Raw genomic sequence first — 21717 nt, forward strand, 5'->3', positions numbered from 1 at the left:
CATAATTCATAATAATGTCATGATACAATAATACATATGTGGTTCATAATTGATTTCATATGAGGTTAAAAATGTAAACATGATGTGATGATAACTTTCTGAGGCAGAACCAAGTTCCCTGTCTGTCAGTAGCAACACTGGACCATGATTGATTGACTGATTGATGCATGATTGCCTGGCATTGCACACAGGTGGTACAAACATTTCTCTCACTCATTCGGACTCTGGTCTGCACAAGGAAGCACACTCGCAGCAGAGTAGTGTGTTTGAACTGTTTAAAGTTATTAAACACGGTCAAAAGGACATTCAAAGGACTGTATGAAACTCAAGAAGCATCAAGAACCTCTTTACACAACAAGCGGCCAACGAGGTATTATTATTTGAGAGTTATCTTTGTTGTGTTGTATTGTGGTGTTTTGACGGACACGTTCACCTGCGCATCGCGCATTTCTACATGTTTTGTATTTCTTTGTTTGATCAATATTATGTATTGCGACGTAATTTGTTGATTGTTTATGTGTTTATTATTTTGTGTGAACATAGTTCTCACGGCATGGAACAGCAGAGGGATGAGAAGAATGCCCAATAAATGCCCGTTTATAAAGAACCGACCTGTGTCGTCAATGTTGTGAGAAGAGCTACATCCTACGTGTGTGTGTTTCGTGTCGTGTCATTCATCATCACTTTGTTTACTTTATCACAGCTAACAGTCACATCAAGGTCTGTGAAATAGTTAGTAATGAATGAATAGCTGACTCTGTCGTGATTTTGGCTTTTATGGTGAATGAACATGTATTATTCAACTTTGGCCAGTAGTTGTACAAAGCCATGGGTCTGAATGTAAACAAAGTATATGCTGCTTTATAAGACAACGTTTTATTTTTATATTGAGTGGTGGTGTGATTTGCATGTTATGTAATGAGTCCGAGTTTGTATTGTGCTAAACCATTCACCAGAATACAGTAATGTTTATTATTGATCTAAAAACGGACTAAATGAGTGATATGGTATAAGTACTGTAGCATGGATTAGAAGCTAACTATGTGTGACGGGTGGGACATTAGGACCTGGAGCTGCCTGCCCAGAGCAGAGCGGTAGCTTGAGACCCGTGAGATCAATGAAGCTCACGTTTGTTCTCGTTCTGTCGTGTGCATGTAGCGCCCAGCAGCACCCGTCGCGTCCGTGTAAATCAATTTACCAAGGTATGTTACAACAAAGGCTTACACATTGTAGTCTGTTGCATTTAGTATGATTTAGAGTTGTAGATACTTATTGTTGTTGTGCTTCTAGAAACTGTTGGTGCTGTTGTGGGGCTAGGCTGTACAGGGCAGACTACACTTGGACCCAGTGTCCACACATACTATTTAACAGAACACGGGTATGAGTCTCACACTTCAATGTGGATTATGGTGGCATGCCAAAGGTAGCCCTTTGGCATGCAACCACCTTATGTCATACTTTTAATTCACATATTTATTATGATGGGGGATTAATATTGTTTCTGTTTTGATTGATTGATTGAAGAATTTATTAACAGTTTGCAGAATTACAGTACATTTCAAGCACAAACTCAATACAAAGGCTGTTAACTGTGAGTGGACGACCCAATTAAGCATTACACTTGTTTCCAATAGGGTCCACCATGTTCAAATCATCAAAACATTTAGAGACGTACAAATAGACACTTCTATAGACAGAACAGGAATTCATCATAGAAGGAGGTATTTCATGGTAGAACAATGTCAGAACGGATCCAGACCTGGCTAGCCTGAATCCTGCCTGCTGGGTATAAGTGCCTTGGGCCTAGGAGGTAGGAAGATGGGCTTGCCAGTATATGTTTATATTATAATGAGTACTTATGATGGGTGCTCGGTGTCTAATTGCTCTGTTGTATATTGCAGGCTGAACTGGTGACACAGAGTGGTCAGCAGACAGCCATTGCTCTTTTCCTCAGTTTTACTTTGTTTTTAATTGTTTCCATGCTCTTCAGTGCCTCCAGTATTTTATATAACCTTATTGAAAGAAACCCCCTGTACTGTATATTTTACTGAATGACCGTTGTTACCCCCCTTCCCCACTTCTAGTGTGCTTTTACCTTTTGACTAACAGTCAGCAAGTGTTTTGTGTGCGCAACATAAGCCGCAGTGCCATGATGGTTGCAGTGATGTATATCTTATTCTCATAACAGTTTGCAGTGATTTATATCTTATTATCTTAACAGTTTGCTGTGTTTATGAGAAGTGCTATATTGTCCCTCCGGTCAAGTAATTTAAATACAACATTTATGAAGGTTTTGCTATCTGTATTATGTGAAATTGTGAATAAAGTTGATCTAGTGATTGTACACAGAAAAGCCTCTGTCCGTCTATAAAGTACTTTGCACGGGGATTTTGGTTACAAGAGTAAATACTGAATACGGGTCTCTCACCCATTGAGAGTGGCGTAGTCTTAGTCTATGAACTTGGTTCTTATTCCAAAAGTATCATCAGTGTCCATCTGGTCACATTTGCTAATCGGAATTAGCATTAAGCTAACTGCATCCACTATAATGTTACACATTATATTAATGTGCTCTGTGTGTTCAGCCATGGCCAGGACGTCGAGGCACGACCGAGAGATGGCGCTGGACGCCAAGAGACGTCTGTGTGAGTTCAGATCCCGTGGAGAGGCTGAGGCTGCAGTGCCTGGCCCGAGGGTCGTCTGGCATCAATGGCCTGGGCAGGTGAGTGTGTGCGTGTGTGTGCGCGCGTGCCTCCCTCAGGCACAGCAGAGGCGTACATACAGACAGTTGGACTGTGAGGTGACGTGGCAGCCCTCCTCCTCCTCCTCGCCATCACCCAGGAAGCCTTGGAGGTGTCGGCCGGTGTTGCTGGGCTCTATAACATATGAAAATCAGACCGGAAGGCCTTACCGTTGTGGCGTTCTACAGAAGCAAAGGTTTTAAATAGCAGACCTACAAGCTCGTAGCGCGCCACTCGGTGTAGTGGAACGTTTGCGCGCGCCATGTCGACTAGAAAGGTCGCCCGAGGACGTACTACAGTTCCACGCGTGCGTCTCGTGGAGCTCTATAACATATCCGTAAATCAGACCGGAAGGCCTTACCGTTGTGGCGTTCTACAGAAGCAAAGGTTTTAAATAGCAGATCTACAAGCTCGTAGCGCGCCACTCTGTGTAGTGGAACGTTCGCGCGCGCCATGTCGACTAGAAAGGTCGCCCGAGGACGTACTACAGTTCCACGCGTGCGTCTCGTGGAGCTCTATAACATATCCGTAAATCAGACCGGAAGGCCTTACCGTTGTGGCGTTCTACAGAAGCAAAGGTTTTAAATAGCAGATCTACAAGCTCGTAGCGCGCCACTCGGTGTAGTGGAACGTTCGCGCACGCCATGTCGACTAGAAAGGTCGCCCGAGGACGTACTAAAGTTCCACGCGTGCGTCTCGTGGAGCTCTATAACATATCCGTAAATCAGACCGGAAGGCCTTACCGTTGTGGCGTTCTACAGAAGCAAAGGTTTTAAATAGCAGATCTACAAGCTCGTAGCGCGCCACTCACTCGGTGTAGTGGAACGTTCGCGCACGCCATGTCGACTAGAAAGGTCGCCCGAGGACGTACTACAGTTCCACGCGTGCGTCTCGTGGAGCTCTATAACATATCCGTAAATCAGACCGGAAGGCCTTACCGTTGTGGCGTTCTACAGAAGCAAAGGTTTTAAATAGCAGATCTACAAGCTCGTAGCGCGCCACTCGGTGTAGTGGAACGTTCGCGCACGCCATGTCGACTAGAAAGGTCGCCCGAGGACGTACTAAAGTTCCACGCGTGCGTCTCGTGGAGCTCTATAACATATCCGTAAATCAGACCGGAAGGCCTTACCGTTGTGGCGTTCTACAGAAGCAAAGGTTTGACGTTCACGTGCGCCTACGTCGATGATCGTAAGTCTGTTCGGGGTGGGCCTTATATCTCTGCGATCGCGGCAACGAGACGATCGTCGTGATCGTCTTTCTGCGACCTTGGGAACCTCAAATCTAACCCGTAGGCCCAGGTGGTCCCCAGCTAAATGATGGAGAGTTAGTAACCAAATGGACCCTTATAGATCTTTAACTTTTGAGAGCGTAACATGAAACCAAATGGGCCCTTTCGGGTCCATTTTACGCTCTCAAGAGTTTAATTATTGTTAAACATCTGCACTATTTAATACATAAGAAGTCTACACAATTATGGAATGTAGAATAAATGAAGAATTGTTATTTTGATCATATGCCATCAGCATCAAAGGGTTGGATTGGGGGGTCAAATCAACTAATCAAATGATTCCCGAGCGCGGCACGGCTGCAGCTCACCGCTCCTTGGCTGCGGCTCACCGCTCCAAGAGATGGGCCAAATACGGAGAACAAATTTCACTGCGGTAACGTGTGTGACAAATCGTATGACTTTGACTTTGACTTTATCTTATCCAATGACAACAAAATATTCTTTGGTCTTGGGTCTGAGAGGCTAAATGTCCTCAAATGGTGGTTCCGTGGCTCAAATGGGTCTGAGAGGCTAAATGTCCTCAAACGGTGGTTCCGTGGCTCAAATGGGTCTGAGAGGCTAAATGTCCTCAAATGGTGGTTCCGTGGCTCAAATGGGTCTGAGAGGCTAAATGTCCTCAAACGGTGGTTCCGTGGCTCAAATGGGTCTGAGAGGCTAAATGTCCTCAAATGGTGGTTCCGTGGCTCAAATGGGTCTGAGAGGCTAAATGTCCTCAAACGGTGGTTCCGTGGCTCAAATGGGTCTGAGAGGCTAAATGTCCTCAAATGGTGGTTCCGTGGCTCAAATGGGTCTGAGAGGCTAAATGTCCTCAAATGGTGGTTCCGTGGCTCAAATGGGTCTGAGAGGCTAAATGTCCTCAAATGGTGGTTCCGTGGCTCAGATGCCGAATAAATAATGGACCTTGATATGAAAAGGGTTGAAAACCACTGCCTTAACCCATTTTGGCCTGACCTCAAAATTTAAAAAAAAATCGTCTAAATCCTCCAGTTTTCTGAAATAAATATTTTCACGATTTTTGAAAAATAGCAGATCTACAAGCTCATAGCGCGCCACTCGGTGGCGCGCTATGGGCTTGTAGATCTGCTATTTTTTCAATAGCTAAATTATAACAATTAAAACACCAAAAGGGGTTCCCGTCTAGAATGGGGTTAAACAAACCAGGTAAAACCTCATGGTCTATAAATTACAGGCTACTTATTCTTTCAATAACGTTGATATTTTGTCATGTTTGCTATAGCCTAAACTACAGTTAGCCTATCTGGTTGCCAGTCAGCAGCAGGTGCTTGACAACCACATTTGTTGTAGCCAATCACAGCGACACTATCCCCCCCCGGGGAATGGGATATTGAGCAGTAGTCCGTTACCTAAGGAAGTGTTGCCGGTGCAGCAGGGCGGCAACAACATCACTTTTATTTTAAGCTCTTTGAACTGTAGATGACATTATGCAGCCGCCAGGTCTGCTCTGTCTGCAGCACGGTCTGTACTCTACTGCAGTGGTTACCCCAAAGAGGGGTCCGGGGACCCCCAGGGGACCCTTGAGGCAGTTCCAGGGGGTCCCCAGATAAACTATAGTTTGGAACCATTTGTACACTCTGAGAGTGTACAAATGGACCCGGATCCCCTCCCCTAACCCCTCCCCCTTTATCATACAACAGCTGTGGGTGCGGCTTCAGTTCAGGTGGATCACCAGGCAAACCAGGCATACTTAATGAACTGGGGGGCCTGTCCACATAAAAACGACATTTTAACAAATCCTGTACACTTTTTTTTTTTTGAGGGAAAAAAAAAACGTCCTCCGAGTCCTTAATCATACTAATAATACCTCATGATCATGTTATAGGGTGGGAAAAAATCAAGGCAACTCCATCTTTTAACCCATTCTGGGCGGGAACCCCTTTTGGTGTTAGCATTATGTTATGCTTTAGCTATTGAAAAATAGCAGATCTACAAGCTCGTAGCGCGCCACCGAGTGGCGCGCTACGAGCTTGCGAGGTCTGCTATTTTTGAAAAATCGAAGAACGAAGATTTTTTTAGAATCTGATCTCAGGTCAAAATGGGTTAAGATTTAATAATGGTGACAGCCCTGAGCAATAACAGAGTTGGCGCTGAGCAGACTGGTGCTTCCGGTTGAAGTGAGGAGAGATGGAGGGAGAGCATGCATGCATGCCGGGCAGGATGAGGACATTGTGTGGTTGGCTTAATTTGCATCAGACAGAATGTTGGCAGGCAGACATGATGAAGACACAATGCTGCCCGCTGTCGACACCAGCACCACTTCCGCTCGGACTTCATGTGCTCGCTAACGGCAAAATAGAGCTCATTGTTGTTTGTTATTGTAGAAGGAACAATAACATTGGAGCTTTGTGCCCGTTTTACTTTTCCCCCAAGAAGTGTAATTTTGAAGATGATTCACTTCTTCAGGGGAGTGGTTCTCAACCTTCTCAAGCTGCGACAACCCCCCCCCCCAGATAATCATATTTTAACTACTGACCAGTGACCACCCCAAATCATATTTGAACTGGTGACCCCCCCAAAATAATCATATAGATTGTGGCCATTACAGGAGACTATGGAGCGGCTGCCTATGCGGTGAATATGACACAGATGAGAGCCACCACTATATCAGTGGTGGCTCAATATTTCATGTCAAGGACCCCCAGAATTATCTGTATTTGGCCACAGACCCCTATCTGAAAATATGTTGTTCCAGGGACCCCCCCCAGAAGCAAAGATTTGAGTTCAAAACGTTTGCTCTGAAAGAGTATATTCAAAGATTTGCGGCACATTTTCACGATCTTTCAAAAATAGCAGATCTACAAGCTCATAGAGGCACTCTGTGGCTCTATGAGCTTGTAGATCTGCTATTCTTCAATAGCTAAAGTATAACATAATGGTTAAAATAACTTAAAACACCAAAAAGGGTTCCCGCCCAGAATGGGATAAAGACCGGTGCCCGGCCATACACGGGATTTATAGCCCGGTTATTTCCGTGTATGACTCGGCATGTGTTAAAAACGGGAATACAAATTCTGAAGTATCAACTGAATGATCAGAATTGATGGGCCAACGAGAAGTGGAATCAGGAACTGGCTGTTAGTGTTAACCTCAACGTAACCTCATCATAAAGCATTGTTTCATGACCCTATCTTAAACCTACTACAGTTTCACTGCCCGATGTGATGTTATATTTACCAGGTCGTTTTCTTGGTCATTGGTTTTAACCCGTTTTGGCCGGGAACCCCTTTTGGTGTTTCAAGCATTATGTTATACTTTAGCTATTGAAAAATATCAGATCTACAAGCTCATAGCGCGGCACCGAGTGCCGCGCTACGAGCTTGTAGGTCTGCTATTTTTGAAAAATCGTGAAAATGTGGCGCAAATCTTTGAATATATATATATATATATATATATTCTCTTTCAGAGCGAACGTTTTTAACTCAAATCTTCTGGGAGGTCATCTGGAACAACATATTTTCAGTTGGGGGTCGGCGGCCAAATACAGATAATTCTGGGGGTCCTTGACATGAAATAGGTTGAGAACCACTGACATATTAGAAACATGAGGTTTTTCAGAAAACTGTCAGGATTTAGAAGACATGTGTAGACTCGACCTCTGGTCTAAATGGATTAAAATGCCTATATATATATATATATATATATATATATATATATATATATATATATATATCACATTTAGTTCGTGTTGTGTTTCTTCCCTCTCTCCAAGGGACGAGCTGTGTTGTCAACGTATTGTGTGATCTGTTTGTATTGTGCATATAGTGTGTTTTCAAATTTCCGCAAGGACAAATGAAGTATATCTATCTTATCTTCACTTAGCCCCGGAAACCCAGACGTTTTTATTTCCAGGGAGAAAAACCAAAGTCTGGGTCCGAGTCCACTTCAATCCGGCATAGAGTAGTCTGGGTCCGAGTCCACTTCAATGAGGCATAGAGTAGTCTGGGTCCGAGTCCACTTCAATCCGTCATAGAGTAGTCTGGGTCCGAGTCCACTTCAATCCGGCATAGAGTAGCGCAAACGTCCATCACTCTCTGCTGATTCCTGATCGTCTGCACCTTTGTTAAGTTGACGCACACACGTACACACACACACAGTCCTCTCTCTCTCTCTCTGTCGCTCTAATTAATTAGTCTCATGTTGCTCAGCTGCGTCTAGATTATCCCGGAGGATCCTGCCGGGAGCTGCCTATATATGCCATAGAAAGCATAGGTGGACCCCAGGCTAATCTTCACATAATCGGTCCTTACATTATTTATCCCATTTTGGGCGGGAACCCCTTTTGGTGTTTTAAGGATTATGTTATGCTTTAGCTATTGAAAAATAGCATATCTACAAGTGCATAGCGCGGCACCGAGTGCCGCGCTATGCACTTGTAGGTCTGCTATTTTAGAAAAAAATTGAAAATATGCCTCAAATGTTTGAATATATATTATTACAGAGTGAACATTTTAACTCAAATCTTTGCTTCTGTGGAGGTCCCCTGGAACAACATATTTTCAGATTGGGTGGGGCTTAGGCATATTACATATCATTTTTGGGGTCCTTGACGTGAAATATTGAGCACCACTGATATAGAAACATGAGGTATTTCAGAAAACTGTCAGGATTTAGAAGACTTTTTATACATTTCGAAGTCGGGTCTAAATGGGTTAAACCTGCCCACCAGTGACACGTCATCCTCATCGACGGGGATTCCAAGGTGATAGAAACTGCAGCCTTTCTCTTCCTGGAAAGATAGCGTGCTGACATAGACGGTTGTTACACCGGCAACAATATGACGTTGTGAAATGTTGTTTGAAATTCCCATGATGTGTGTCCTCATCAGTTGGCACATGTTGTAACTATCCACACAGAGTCCACCTCTGAGACGCGTGTAGAAGGAAATACATTTCACTGTGCTATTAGTGAGGAAACGTATTACTGTACTGTACTGTTCTGAAAAACCTATGTTTCTATGTCAGTGGTTCTGAAACTATTTAATGTCAAGGAGCCCCAGAATTATATGTATTTGGCCGCCGACCCCCATCTGAAAATATGTTGTTCCAGGGACCCCCCCCCCCCCCCCCCCCCAAAGCAAAGATTTGAGTTAAAAACTTTCGCTCTGAAAGAATATATATTCAAAGATTTGTGCCAGATTTTCATGATAAAAAAAGACATTGCTGTCCAGAGGGCAAGTGGTGGTGCTCTAGCACCCCATAGTGTATCTGTGCACGCCACTGCTTAAATCCCTTTATTTTAGATTGTTTTGTAGTAATAGTACAACATAAACATTAAAGAGACTTTAGTTGTTACTGTACAATACTTCAAAACAGTTGTCATGTTGCACACATGCCTAAAATAGCTCTTATTTGCGCCGCCCTCGTTGAAAACAATGTATTTCCAACTCCAGGTTGTCTCAGTTCAGGCTGCATGAACAGCGCTCGAGCGCTCGGTTTCCGCCCCCTCTATATCGTAACTCTTCTATTAGATGGCTCTGGTGTCGAAGTGTCCTTGAGCAAGACACTGAACCTCTCCCGATGTGCTGGTTGGTGCCTTGCATGGTTTCCGCTGCCATTGGTGTGTGTGAATGTGTGGGCGAATGTGATGCACAATCTATGTAAAGCAGGCGCTGTATAAATGCACCATTTACCATAATTATTTCCGTCAACTACTGCTAAAGAGTTCTTAACCCATTTTGGGCGGGAACCCCTTTTGGTGTTTTAAACATTATGTTATGATTTAGCTATTGAAAAATAGCAGATCTACAAGCTCGTAGCGCGGCACCGAGTGCCACGCTACGAGCTTGTAGGTCTGCTATTTCTTTTAAATCGTTAAAATGTGGCGCAAATCATTGAATATATATTTCAGAGCGAACATTTTTAACTAAAATATTTGCTTCTGGGGGGGGGGGGGGGGTCCCTGGAACTATACATATTTTGAGATGGGGGTCCGTGGCCCAATAGAGATAATTCTGGGGGTCCTTGACATGAGAGAGGTTGAGCACCACTGACATAGAAACATAGGTTTTTCAGAAAAATGTTAGGATTTAGAAGCCTTTTTTTTTTTTTAAATCGACCTCAGTCCAAAATGGGTTTTAAAGTATCGTGCCACAAGCAGCTCCTCTATAAGTGAACCCTGTGAACCCCTGGTGATTTACAGTCATTGGAACTGGAAGGTTCACATTCAGCTCTTAGCATGTGAGCTCCTTCTGATTTGTTCACATTCAGCTCTTAGCATGTGAGCTCCTTCTGATTTGTTCACATTCAGCTCTTAGCATGTGAGCTCCTTCTGATTTGTTCACATTCAGCTCTTAGCATGTGAGCTCCTTCTGATTTGTTCACATTCAGCTCTTAGCATGTGAGCTCCTTCTGATTTGTTCACATTCAGCTCTTAGCATGTGAGCTCCTTCTGATTTGTTCACATTCAGCTCTTAGCATGTGAGCTCCTTCTGATTTGTTCACATTCAGCTCTTAGCATGTGAGCTCCTTCTGATTTGTTCACATTCAGCTCTTAGCATGTGAGCTCCTTCTGATTTGTTCACATTCAGCTCTTAGCATGTGAGCTCCTTCTGATTTGTTCACATTCAGCTCTTAGCATGTGAGCTCCTTCTGATTTGTTCACATTCAGCTCTTAGCATGTGAGCTCCTTCTGATTTGTTGACAGACTGTGATACTGTTTGTACTGTCTGTAACTCTGTTGACATGGCAATAAAGTATTGAATCTTGTGTGTCTATTTGGCATAAGGAAGGTTTGTCAACGCTTTGGAACTACTACTATACAAATACAAATAGTGTACCGTAGCCCTGTTGGCCGGGGACCCCCGGGGACCCCCGGAAATGCTTTGGACATGTCTGTGATATATCAGTCTTCCAATATCAACCTGCGGACCACATTAACCCATTTAGGCCTGACGTCGAAATTTTTAAAATGTCTTCTAATTAAATCCTGACAGTTTTCTGAAATACCTCATGTTTCTATATCGGTGGTGCTCAATATTTCATGTCGAGGACCCCAAAAATGATATGTACGGTAATTGGCTGCCGACCCAGATCTGAATATAAATATGAAAATATATGTGACCCCCAGTCCCCCACCCCAGAAGCAAAGATTTGAGATTGAAATAATATTGAAAGATTTGCGCCACATTTTCACAATTTTTCAAAAAATAGCAGATCTACAAGCTCGTACCGCCGCACTTGGTGCCGCGCTATGAGCGTGTAGATGTGTCAGCTAGGTCAGGTGTCGGCTAGGTCAGGTGTCAGCTAGGTCAGGAGGTAACAGGGGGGTGCACGGACAAAATGTTTGGCGACCGCTGATCTAGGGTACCCCATCTAGTCTGTATGTTATGTTTCCAGGGTACCCCAGCCAGTCTAACATTAACCGTGGTGTTTCTTCCATACATGTTCCAGGGTACCCCAGTCCCCAGCCAGTCTAACATTAACCGTGGTGTTTCTTCCATACATATTCCAGGGTACCCCAGTCAGTCTAACATTAACCGTGGTGTGTCTTCCATACATATTCCAGGGTACCCCAGCCAGTCTAACATTAACCGTGGTGTGTCTTCCATACATATTCCAGGGTACCCCAGTCAGTCTAACATTAACCGTGGTGTGTCTTCCATACATATTCCAGGGTACCCCAGCCAGTCTAACATTAACCGTGGTGTGTCTTCCATACATGTTCCAGGGTACCCCAGTCAGTCTAACATTAACCGTGGTGTGTCTTCTATACATGTTCCAGGGTACCCCAGCCAGTCTAACATTAACCGTGGTGTGTCTTCTATACATGTTCCAGGGTACCCCAGCCAGTCTAACATTAACCGTGGTGTGTCTTCCTTCCATACATGTTCCAGGGTACCCCAGCCAGTCTAACATTAACCGTGGTGTGTCTTCCATACATGTTCCAGGGTACCCCAGCCAGGCCATATCCCAGCAGCCCTACACACCTCACCCGCTGACCTACACCATCATACAGCCCTCCGTTGTTGTGGTGGGAGGCTGTCCCGCATGCAGGTGAGTGCGCGCGCGCACACACACACACACACACACACACACACACACACACACACACACACGCGCACGCACACAGTCGCAGTGCAATCACTTCCAATTTCACTTCCAGTGTTCAGCAGCTCTCGAGTCTCGACACGTCGCATTGCGAAAATCAGGTCATTTGATTAGCATGTGATGTGTTCGTCTCTCTCTCCTCATGATCACTGTGACTGAAACTGTTGCTTATAGACAGGCTCATATAGAGTTAACCCATTTTGACCTGAGATCAGATTCTAAAAATGTCTTCTACATCCTGACAGTTTTCTGAAAAAGCTATGTTTCTATGTCAGTCGTTGAGCTTGTAGATCTGCTATTTTGCAATAGCTAAAGCACAACATAATGCTAACACCAAAAGGCGTTCCCGCCCAGAATGGGTTAACCACATACAGAGGATCATATCTACTATGTATAGAGGCTATGCACGTGACATCATCATCATCATCATACCAGGAAGTTATGCAGGAACGCCTAATGAGTGACAACAAACTACTTTCTGGCCTTGACAGTCCATACATCCAAACAGAAAAGTCCTATTTGATTGAATGAAATTACTTTAAACAACATTAAATTCACTTTGTCACTCACTTTGCCACTCGATTTGCCATTCGCTTTATGCATGCGCACACCCTCTATAGACACACTGTTTTCAAACATTTCCCCAAAAGTAGCAGAAAAAGCTGATCTGAAAGTTCACGAGGTGTTTCATAGCAATGCCTTGTTAGGTTGTAGATCGGCTATTTACACTATTTTTACACATATTTTGAATGTCTAAAATGATTCAAAAGCTAAAGTAGGCTATGTTACCGATTATAGTGTGCATCCCTGCTTTTTACTTAATCGTAATCTGTAAAAAAAGATGGCCTGCTTTCATTCCCGCTCAAAAATACATATAACATCGGTTGCATGTTGGTTTTCGGTGATTGTCCCCTCTCTAAAATGGGTTATCGGTATCGTCTGGCGCTAATTATTTGTAAGACAATTCGTCCAGTAAAATGTCATGAATGAACGATGGTGACACGCCCCCTAACTGTGTCCATATATGTATGATGAAGCAGCATGTTGTCCGGCCATGGTCACACACACACACACACACACACACACACACACACACACACACACACACACACACACACACGGTACATTCGTATTCACAATCTGCTGACCGTCGGTTCAATGGATGGATTTATCACGCTGTTGGCCGGAGTCAACGTCCTGTCAGTCACATGACCGCACTCCAGACATGTGACTGGACTTACTGAGGCTGTGTGGGGGGGAAGGAGGGGGATGGGTTCAGGGGTCAGCACAGGTCAAGGTTCACCAGCAGGCAAAACCCCCGCTCTTCTCATGCGGTCACAATGATTACATCATCTCCTGACTCATGATCAGTTGTCTGTGCATGGTGGTCATTGCCATTCATATAGTGTTAACAGCTGGATGTTAACCCATTCATGGTCATTGCCATTCATATAGTGTTAACAGCTGGAGGTTAACCCATTTACATGACATGACATCGAAATAAAAATAATGTATTGTGAAAGAATATATATTCAAAGACTTGTGCCGCATTTTCACAATTTTTTTCAAAAATAGCAGACCTACAAGCTCGTAGCGTGCCACTCGGTGGCGCGCTATGAGCTTGTAGATCTGCTATTTTTCAATAGCTAAAGTATAACATAATGCTTAGTTAAAAACACCAAAAGGGGTTCCCGCCCAGAATGGGTTAATGGACAGAAATGTCATATTTATGATCCTATATGAGTTTATTTTACTAAGGTATGTTTCGTGTTAAATACCTTACTTCAACAAAAGTAGAAACAAATATCAGATCTACAAGCTGTAGCTCGGCTACTTCTTCTTTCTGTCCCTTTCACTTTGGAATGTGAATTGGTTTTGGACATATGAGGTTTTTTGAAATCCCTCCCACAGGACAAAGTTCACGCACGCACGCACACGCAGGCACGCACGCACGCACAGGCACGCACGCACGCACGCACGCACGCACAGGCACGCACGCACCAACGTGACCTGCCGTCGGGTCCGGTCAGGACACTGTATACACACATGATTGAGGAACTGCAGGACTGTAACTGTACGTGTGTTGGGTTGCTGAAAGCAGCTGTAATCTTCATGTTTATGCTGATTATTAGTCATATGACACTTTGTTTTGTGACTGCCATGTCACGACTAATAGGCTTAGCTTTTATAGCTGTTATTCATAAGAACCAGCAGCTCCAAAACACATTTCAACCATTCTTTTACTTCTCACCAAATTAAGAATTTACTTTTTTTTATATATAAGTCACAACGTCTAAATTTAATCCATTTTGACCTGAGATCAGATTCTAAAAATGTCTTCTACATCCTGACAGTTTTCTGAAAAAGCTATGTTTCTATGTCAGTCGTTCTTCGATTTAAAAAAAAATAGCAGACCTACAAGCTCGTAGTGCGCCACTCGGTGGCGCGCTATGAGCTTGTAGATCTGTTATTTTTCAATAGCTAAAGCATAACATAATGCTAACACCAAAAGGGGTTCCCGCCCAAAATGTGTTAAAAACAAATCATAAGTCACAACGTCTAAATTTAATGACTTGTCAAACGGAAACTTAGGGCTCTTGTGCCTTATCCCTGATGCCTAAACTCTTTAGTCATTTTCTAAGAAGAAATGCAAATTAAATGGTAAAAATAGCCGATCTATCTAAGTATAAGATTTATGGCTATTTTCACTATTTTAAACTAAAGTCTTTTATTTTTTATTTTTTTTTAATGGTAAAAAAAGGTGCCTGAAAAGTGTAAGCCATGATGGCGTAATGCATCCAGCAATGCACTTTGTCTAATAAATATGTATAAAAAGAAACTCCAAAGTAAACATGTCAGCGCAATTTTAAATGAAAATGGTGATATGGTAGAAGATGAGAAGATGAAGAGGGAAACTGTTAGAAATCTTTGTGAAAAAATGTTCCAGAAAACTACGATTGATGAATATAAATTGCATGCTTTCCTTGATTCAGTTGATTTGAGGGAGGTTGGCCGTTACTCTACGGGTGGGGAAATCACCAAACATGAGGTGAGGGATGCAATTGTCCAGTTGAGTAAGGGTGAATCCCCAGGCCCTGATGGCCTGGGGATTTACCTCTCTTGCACAAATTAATTAGTATATCTGCTAACCTCTGTTTATAATGATGGGATCAAGGAAGGCAAAATGCATTCATCGTTCTACCATGGGGTTATATCGCTTATATATAAACAAGGGTCATCTTATCATTTAGATAATTAGAGACATGTTACGTTAATGAATGTAGATTATAAAATACTGGCAAAAAATAATAGTTAATCGATTAAATAAAAGTAAGGTGGCTCACGAACCAATTCCAACCAATAATATGATGACAAGAACCTGTCAATCACTGTTGTGATTCATTATGCTCGGCTGAGAGAGATGAAACACGTACTCTCACTGCAATTGTTTTCAAACAGTCAAAAATAGAAACAATGTGATGTGACTCGTGAGCTTGTAGGACCCCCCCCCCCCCATACAAAATACTGCTCAAGTGGTTAACCCATTTTGGGCGGGAACCCCTTATGGTATTTTAAACAATATGTTATACTTTAGCTATTGAAAAATAGCAGATCTACAACCACCTCATAGCATGAGCTTGTAGGTCTGCTATTTTTTTTAAATCGTGAAAATGTGGCACGAATCCTTGAATATATATTCTGTCAGAGCGAACGTTTTTAACTCAAATCTTTGCTTCTGGGGGGTCCCTGGAACAACATATTTTCAGATAGGGGTCGGCGGCCAATTACATACATTTGTGGGGGTCCTTGACATGAAATAGTTTGTGAACCACTGACATAGAAACATAGGGTTTTTCAGAAAACTGTCAGGATTTAGAAGACTTTTTTTCTTTTTGAATCGTCCTCAGGTCAAAATGAGTTAAAATAAGCTTTAACTCTGCTATCATATATAGGTTATGTTTACATGTGACATAATCATCAATTCATCATACGCGTGTAGTGTTTTTAATAGGTTTTATGGTTCTTATTTATGATTGTACACTACTGACTGTCACAGTCAATTGTTGCTGTTTTTAAATGTGCTTCACAAATAGATTCTGATCTAGGATTTTTTATTGTTTTTTTATTGTTTTTTTTGAGTGGTGACAATTCACCCTTTCACGCCAGTCAGCATGTTGCAGTCATGAGACCTGGCTGACCTGAGACCAGTCATGAGACCTGGCTGACCTGAGACCAGTCATGAGACCTGGCTGACCTGAGACCAGTCATGAGACCTGGCTGACCTGAGACCAGTCATGAGACCTGGCTGACCTGAGACCAGTCATGAGACCTGGCTGACCTGAGACCAGTCATGAGACCTGGCTGACCTGAGACCAGTCATGAGACCTGGCTGAGTCTTATGATGACTCTGCATTCTGCATGTGTGGCTTATACTCTCGGATCAGTTCCATCATGGCTGGTTTTGAAGCATAATCAATGGGTCAGCATTTATGTGTGGCAGGCAGTGCTGCACCATTATTTCTTGCTCAAAATGTGAATCTCAATTTTCCTCCACAAGAATTGAGATCACTATTCTCACACTATTCATTTTTCTTTTCGTCTTCAGTCTATATATTTGCTGAACATTACTACGTTCAAAGTGTGTCGCTGGGGCCAACTACTGTGGCTTTTACCCATTTAGACCTGAGGACCATTCTACAAATGTCTTCTAAATCCCGTTTTCTGAAAGAACCTATGTTTCTATGTCAGTGGTTCTCAAACTATTTCATGTCAAGGACCCCCAGAATTATCTGTATTAGGCCGTCGACCCTAACCTGACTCCGCCAGATGGGGCAGCAGAGAGTACACTGGGTTCCCCGAACCCAGTGTACTCTCTGCTGCCCCATCTGGCGGAGTCAGGTTACGTCGACCCCCCCTGGGACCTCCCAGAAGCAAAGATTTGAGTTAAAAAAGTTCACTGTGAAAGAATATATATTCAAAGATTTGTGCCACATTTTTCAAAAATAGCAGACCTACAAGCTCGTAGCGCGGCACTCGGTGCCGCGCTTCGAGCTTGTAGATCTGCTATTTTTCAATAGCTAAAGTAACATAATGCTTGAAACACCAAAATGGGTTCCCGCCCAAAATGGGTTAAACAGACGGCATCAAAGTGCTCGACTTAAACGTCTCTTAAAGTCTCTTTTGTAGCAAAAACATAAGAGTAACTAAACATGAACTGGACAGAAACTAGTGCTGAAACAACATGAGATTGCATTGGTGTCTGAATCTAGATTGCAATCTTTTATTTGTATTTAGTGTTAGTTTCATTTATTTGTCCACGTATGGAAATTTGTCTTCAGTCTCAACAGTAAAAAAAACAAACGGTTACAACAACAACAACAACAACAACACTTATTTAACACAATTATTTTCTCATGGCAAAAAACAAAAAGTGCAGGACAACAGAGTGGCAAATACATTGGAAAAACAAACAAATCTAGCGAGACATGGTATCATTTAGTGCCTTAATGGCATTTGGTATGAAGGAACCTTTAAAAATGGCTCTTGGCACTTTGTACCGTCTACCAGAGGGAAGTAGCTCGAACTCCCTGCAGAGTGGATGAGATGTAGCAGAGTGGCTCAGAGCCTCAGCCTGATGGTGGCGCTATAGTGTAGCAGAGTGGATCAGAGCCTCAGCCTGATGGCCTCTACAGTCTAATATCTCCCCTGGTCCATAGGGAGTTCCCTTTGGTCTATGTTTGTTTATTTATTTGATATGGACATAACAATCACATTGCTCATTGCACAGTTGTACAAATAGTAGATGCGTCATTTACAGTGCTAATTTTCACCACTTGTCCACAGGAGACTTTTCTAAAAAATACAGGGACACTATAGTTTAAAAAAAAAAACACCCAATCAAATACAAAAAAATTATACATTCTAATAATATTTCAGCACAATTACAATATCCATTACATAATCTTTAATACAAAAGTAAACATACTCACTCTAATAACCAGTCAGAAGCTATACATGTGAACACAGTTGATTTGATTTCAACCATAGTTTGAGTCCTCTGTAGAACACTTACCATCCGTCTAGTGGTTAAGATGTTGGATTTTCACGCGTGAGGCCCGAGTTCGAATCCCGGGTGTTACAGAGAGGGGTCGTTTGCTATCTTGACAGCTTTTTTACGGAGTACCTCCTTGTAGATACAGCCTAATTGTCTCTTCTTATTAATTGCTCAGCACTAATGTGTGGCTGCATCCATTCAGATCTGTTCCATGGCCTTTTGATTGGATAATTGCTTAATTGTCTTCATTATCCTGAAGTGTATTTTAACCCATTTTGGGGCGGGAATCCCTTTTGGTGTTTTTAAAGCATTATGTTATACTTTAGCTATTGAAAAATAGCTGATCTACAAGCTCATAGCGCGGCACCGAGTGCCGCGCTACGAGCTTGTAGGTCTGCTATTTCACTGCTATTTCGTGAAAATGGGGCGCAGATCTTTGAATATTCTTTCAGAGCGAACGTTCAAGTCTTTGCTTCTGAGGGGTTCTTGGAATAACATGTTTTCAGATGGGGGTCAGCGGCCAATTACATATTATTTTTGGGGTCCTTGACATGAAATATTGAGCACCACTGATACAGAAACATAGGGTATTTCAGAAAACTGTCAGCATTTAGAAGATTTTCTTTTTAATTTCGACGTCAGGTCGAAATGGGTTAAATCGTTCCTTCCTTGTTGCACACACCTTTCTGGATCAGGGCCTGCTTGACAACAAGAAAGTATGACATACGTGATTATGTCAACTAGGAGCGGCACGTGACTTTTTTTTTTTTTTTTTTAGACAAACGCAAGTCAGCGTTAGCCTGTTATCTCTCCTATGGTGCCAACGTCGTGACACATGTTATTGTGGAAACATCGTATCCAGCGACGTACAACATATTCTTTAGTTTTGGGTCTGAGAGGCTAAATCTCATCACATGGTGGTTCCGTGGCTCAAATGGGTCTGAGAGGCTAAATGTCATCAAACGGTGGTCCGTGGCTCAAATGGGTCTGAGAGGCTAAATGTCATCAAATGGTGGTTCCATGGCTCAGATGGGTCTGAGAGGCTAAATGTCATCACATGGTGGTTCCGTGGCTCAGATGGGTCTGAGAGGCTAAATGTCATCAGATGGTGGTTCCGTGGCTCAAATGGGTCTGAGAGGCTAAATGTCATCAGATGGTGGTTCCGTGGCTCAAATGGGTCTGAGAGGCTAAATGTCATCAGATGGTGGTCCGTGGCTCAAATGGGTCTGAGAGGCTAAATGTCATCAAATGGTGGTCCGTGGCTCAAATGGGTCTGAGAGGCTAAATGTCATCACATGGTGGTTCCGTGGCTCAAATGGGTCTGAGAGGCTAAATGTCATCAAACGGTGGTCCGTGGCTCAAATGGGTCTGAGAGGCTAAATGTCATCAAACGGTGGTCCGTGGCTCAAATGGGTCTGAGAGGCTAAATGTCATCAGATGGTGGTCCGTGGCTCAAATGGGTCTGAGAGGCTAAATGTCATCAGATGGTGGTCCGTGGCTCAGATGGGTCTGAGAGGCTAAATCTCATCACATGGTGGTTCCGTGGCTCAAATGGGTCTGAGAGGCTAAATGTCATCACATGGTGGTTCCGTGGCTCAAATGCAGAATAAATAATGGACCTTTGGTAAGAAAAAGGTTGGAAACCCACAGCCTGTTCTCGTTTCCCTCCCACTTGGAACTTTGGCTCCCTCTCTCGTCCACGTGTGCTATTAGGAGTTTACTCTACAAAAATATATCTTTCTAATACATCTCTCTTTGATTGTGTTGTGTGTGTGCGTGCGTGCGTGCATGCGTGTGCGTGTGTGTGTGCGTGCACATATTCCAGGGTGGGCGTTCTGGAAGATGACTTCACGTGCCTGGGCATCATGTGCGCCATCTTCTTCTTCCCGCTGGGCATCCTCTTCTGCTTCGCACTGCGCCAGAGGCGGTGCCCCAACTGTGGCGCCACCTTCGGCTAGGAGGACCAAACTGCAGCCAGTGCCGTACTGACGGACTTCTACAAGCAAACGCACGCTTTCTTTCTTTTCTTTTTTTTTCTTTTTTCATAATCATTGCACACAGATCGTTGCCATTCATATATTTCTCAACATTGGTTCCCGGGGACACCCAGGAGGGGTCGGTTCTGTAACTGGAGGGTACAAATGGAACCATGGGGTCGGTTCTGTAGTACAAACGGAACCATGGGGTCGGTTCTGTAACTCTGGAGGGTACAAACGGAACCATGGGGTCGGTTCTGTAACTCTGGAGGGTACAAACGGAACCATGGGGTCGGTTCTGTAACTCTGGAGGGTACAAACGGAACCATGGGGTCGGTTCTGTAACTCTGGAAGGTACAAAGGGAACCAAATGAACCTGTTCCATTTGAACACACTCAAATACAAAAAAAAGGGGATCCGCAGCTGTAGATGATTGATAATTAGGAAATGGGTTAATTAGGAAATTAGCATACGGACGCTTTCACTGAGGGTCGTTGCGGTGTAGATTGGGGGATGAAACTCATCAAACGGGCGTCGTATAATTAACCCATTTTTGACCTGAGATCAGATTCTAAAAATGTCTTCTACATCCTGACAGTTTTCTGAAAAAGCTATGTTTCTATGTCAGTCGTTCTTTGATTTTTCAAAAATAGCAGACCTACAAGCTGGTAGCGCGCCACTCGGTGGCGCGCTACGAGCTTGTAGATCTGCTATTTTTCAATAGCTAAAGCATAACATAATGCTAACACAAAAATGGGTTCCCGCCCAGAATGGGTTAAAGTGTCGTAACGGCACATGATCAAAGGACACGATACCGGAGAATTATGAGCCAACTGCAAATATCCTGTTTTTTAATTAGTGCCGCGTCGTGGCCAAAAGTATAACGTTTTGTCAGTTTGTCAATAATTATTGCCGGAGCGAGGTTAGACCACGCCTCTTTTAATGTGCAGTAGGTCTAGGCTGTAATCACACGATTTAGTCGATTTTGTTATTTTTCATGTCGATTCATTGATATTATAAGAAGAAAAAAAAATCCAGAAGTGGTTCCAAATATTTGTGGTTAATTGCCCGGACCTTCTTTAATCACATGGACTGAGACATATTCTGCCCCCCCCCCCCCCCCCCCCTTGGGCCCTTGGTCAATCTGCTGCTCCTCAACGTGGGGTCCCAGAGGGGCCCCCAGCGAAATGACTTAATACAGCATCCAAATCAGTTGAACCACTTCTACGTATAAACGCAGACATCAACGTGTTCTGAGCTTTCAGCGAAAAATGCAAATTGTTTAATATTTCTGAAACATTTTAACGATACAAATCTTGTATGGGGGGTCCCTGGCACATCTTGTATGGGGGGTCCCTGGCACAGAGTATTTTCAGATAGGTGGGGGTGGGTCATTGACATCAACATGTTGGCGAACCGCTGGGTTAATCCACACGGCGAGCGGAGCACATTCCTTTGTGTTTTGTGACGTCATGGTGAATCGGACGAGAGGATTGGATCGTTTTCTTTGTTTTTTTTGCCATACAGATTCTTGCATTGACTCTCCTGTTATGTTTTATTAGATATATATTTTTGCCATCAGTTAGTTATGTGC

The 21717-nt window shown here is 43.3% G+C and overlaps 1 protein-coding gene across 2 annotated transcripts; it reads left to right on the top strand.

The window, feature by feature from the left end:
- Positions 1-231: 231 nt before the first annotated feature.
- On the top strand, positions 232-20118 carry bri3 (brain protein I3). 2 transcript variants are annotated; one of them, XM_079520413.1, is made up of 4 exons: positions 232-370; positions 2586-2722; positions 11933-12038; positions 19973-20118. In XM_079520413.1, exons 2-4 carry the CDS (start codon positions 2710-2712, stop codon positions 20103-20105), a joined length of 252 nt encoding a protein of 83 aa, XP_079376539.1. In that variant the 5' UTR covers positions 232-370; positions 2586-2709; the 3' UTR covers positions 20106-20118. The 2 variants fall into 2 exon arrangements, with proteins under 2 accessions (XP_079376539.1, XP_079376540.1); XM_079520414.1 differs by lacking the exon at positions 232-370 and adding an exon at positions 1152-1202.
- The last annotated feature ends 1599 nt before the right edge of the window (positions 20119-21717 follow it).

This window comes from Electrona antarctica (genome assembly GCF_951216825.1).
Source record: "Electrona antarctica genome assembly, chromosome: 14".
Lineage (NCBI taxonomy): Eukaryota > Metazoa > Chordata > Actinopteri > Myctophiformes > Myctophidae > Electrona > Electrona antarctica.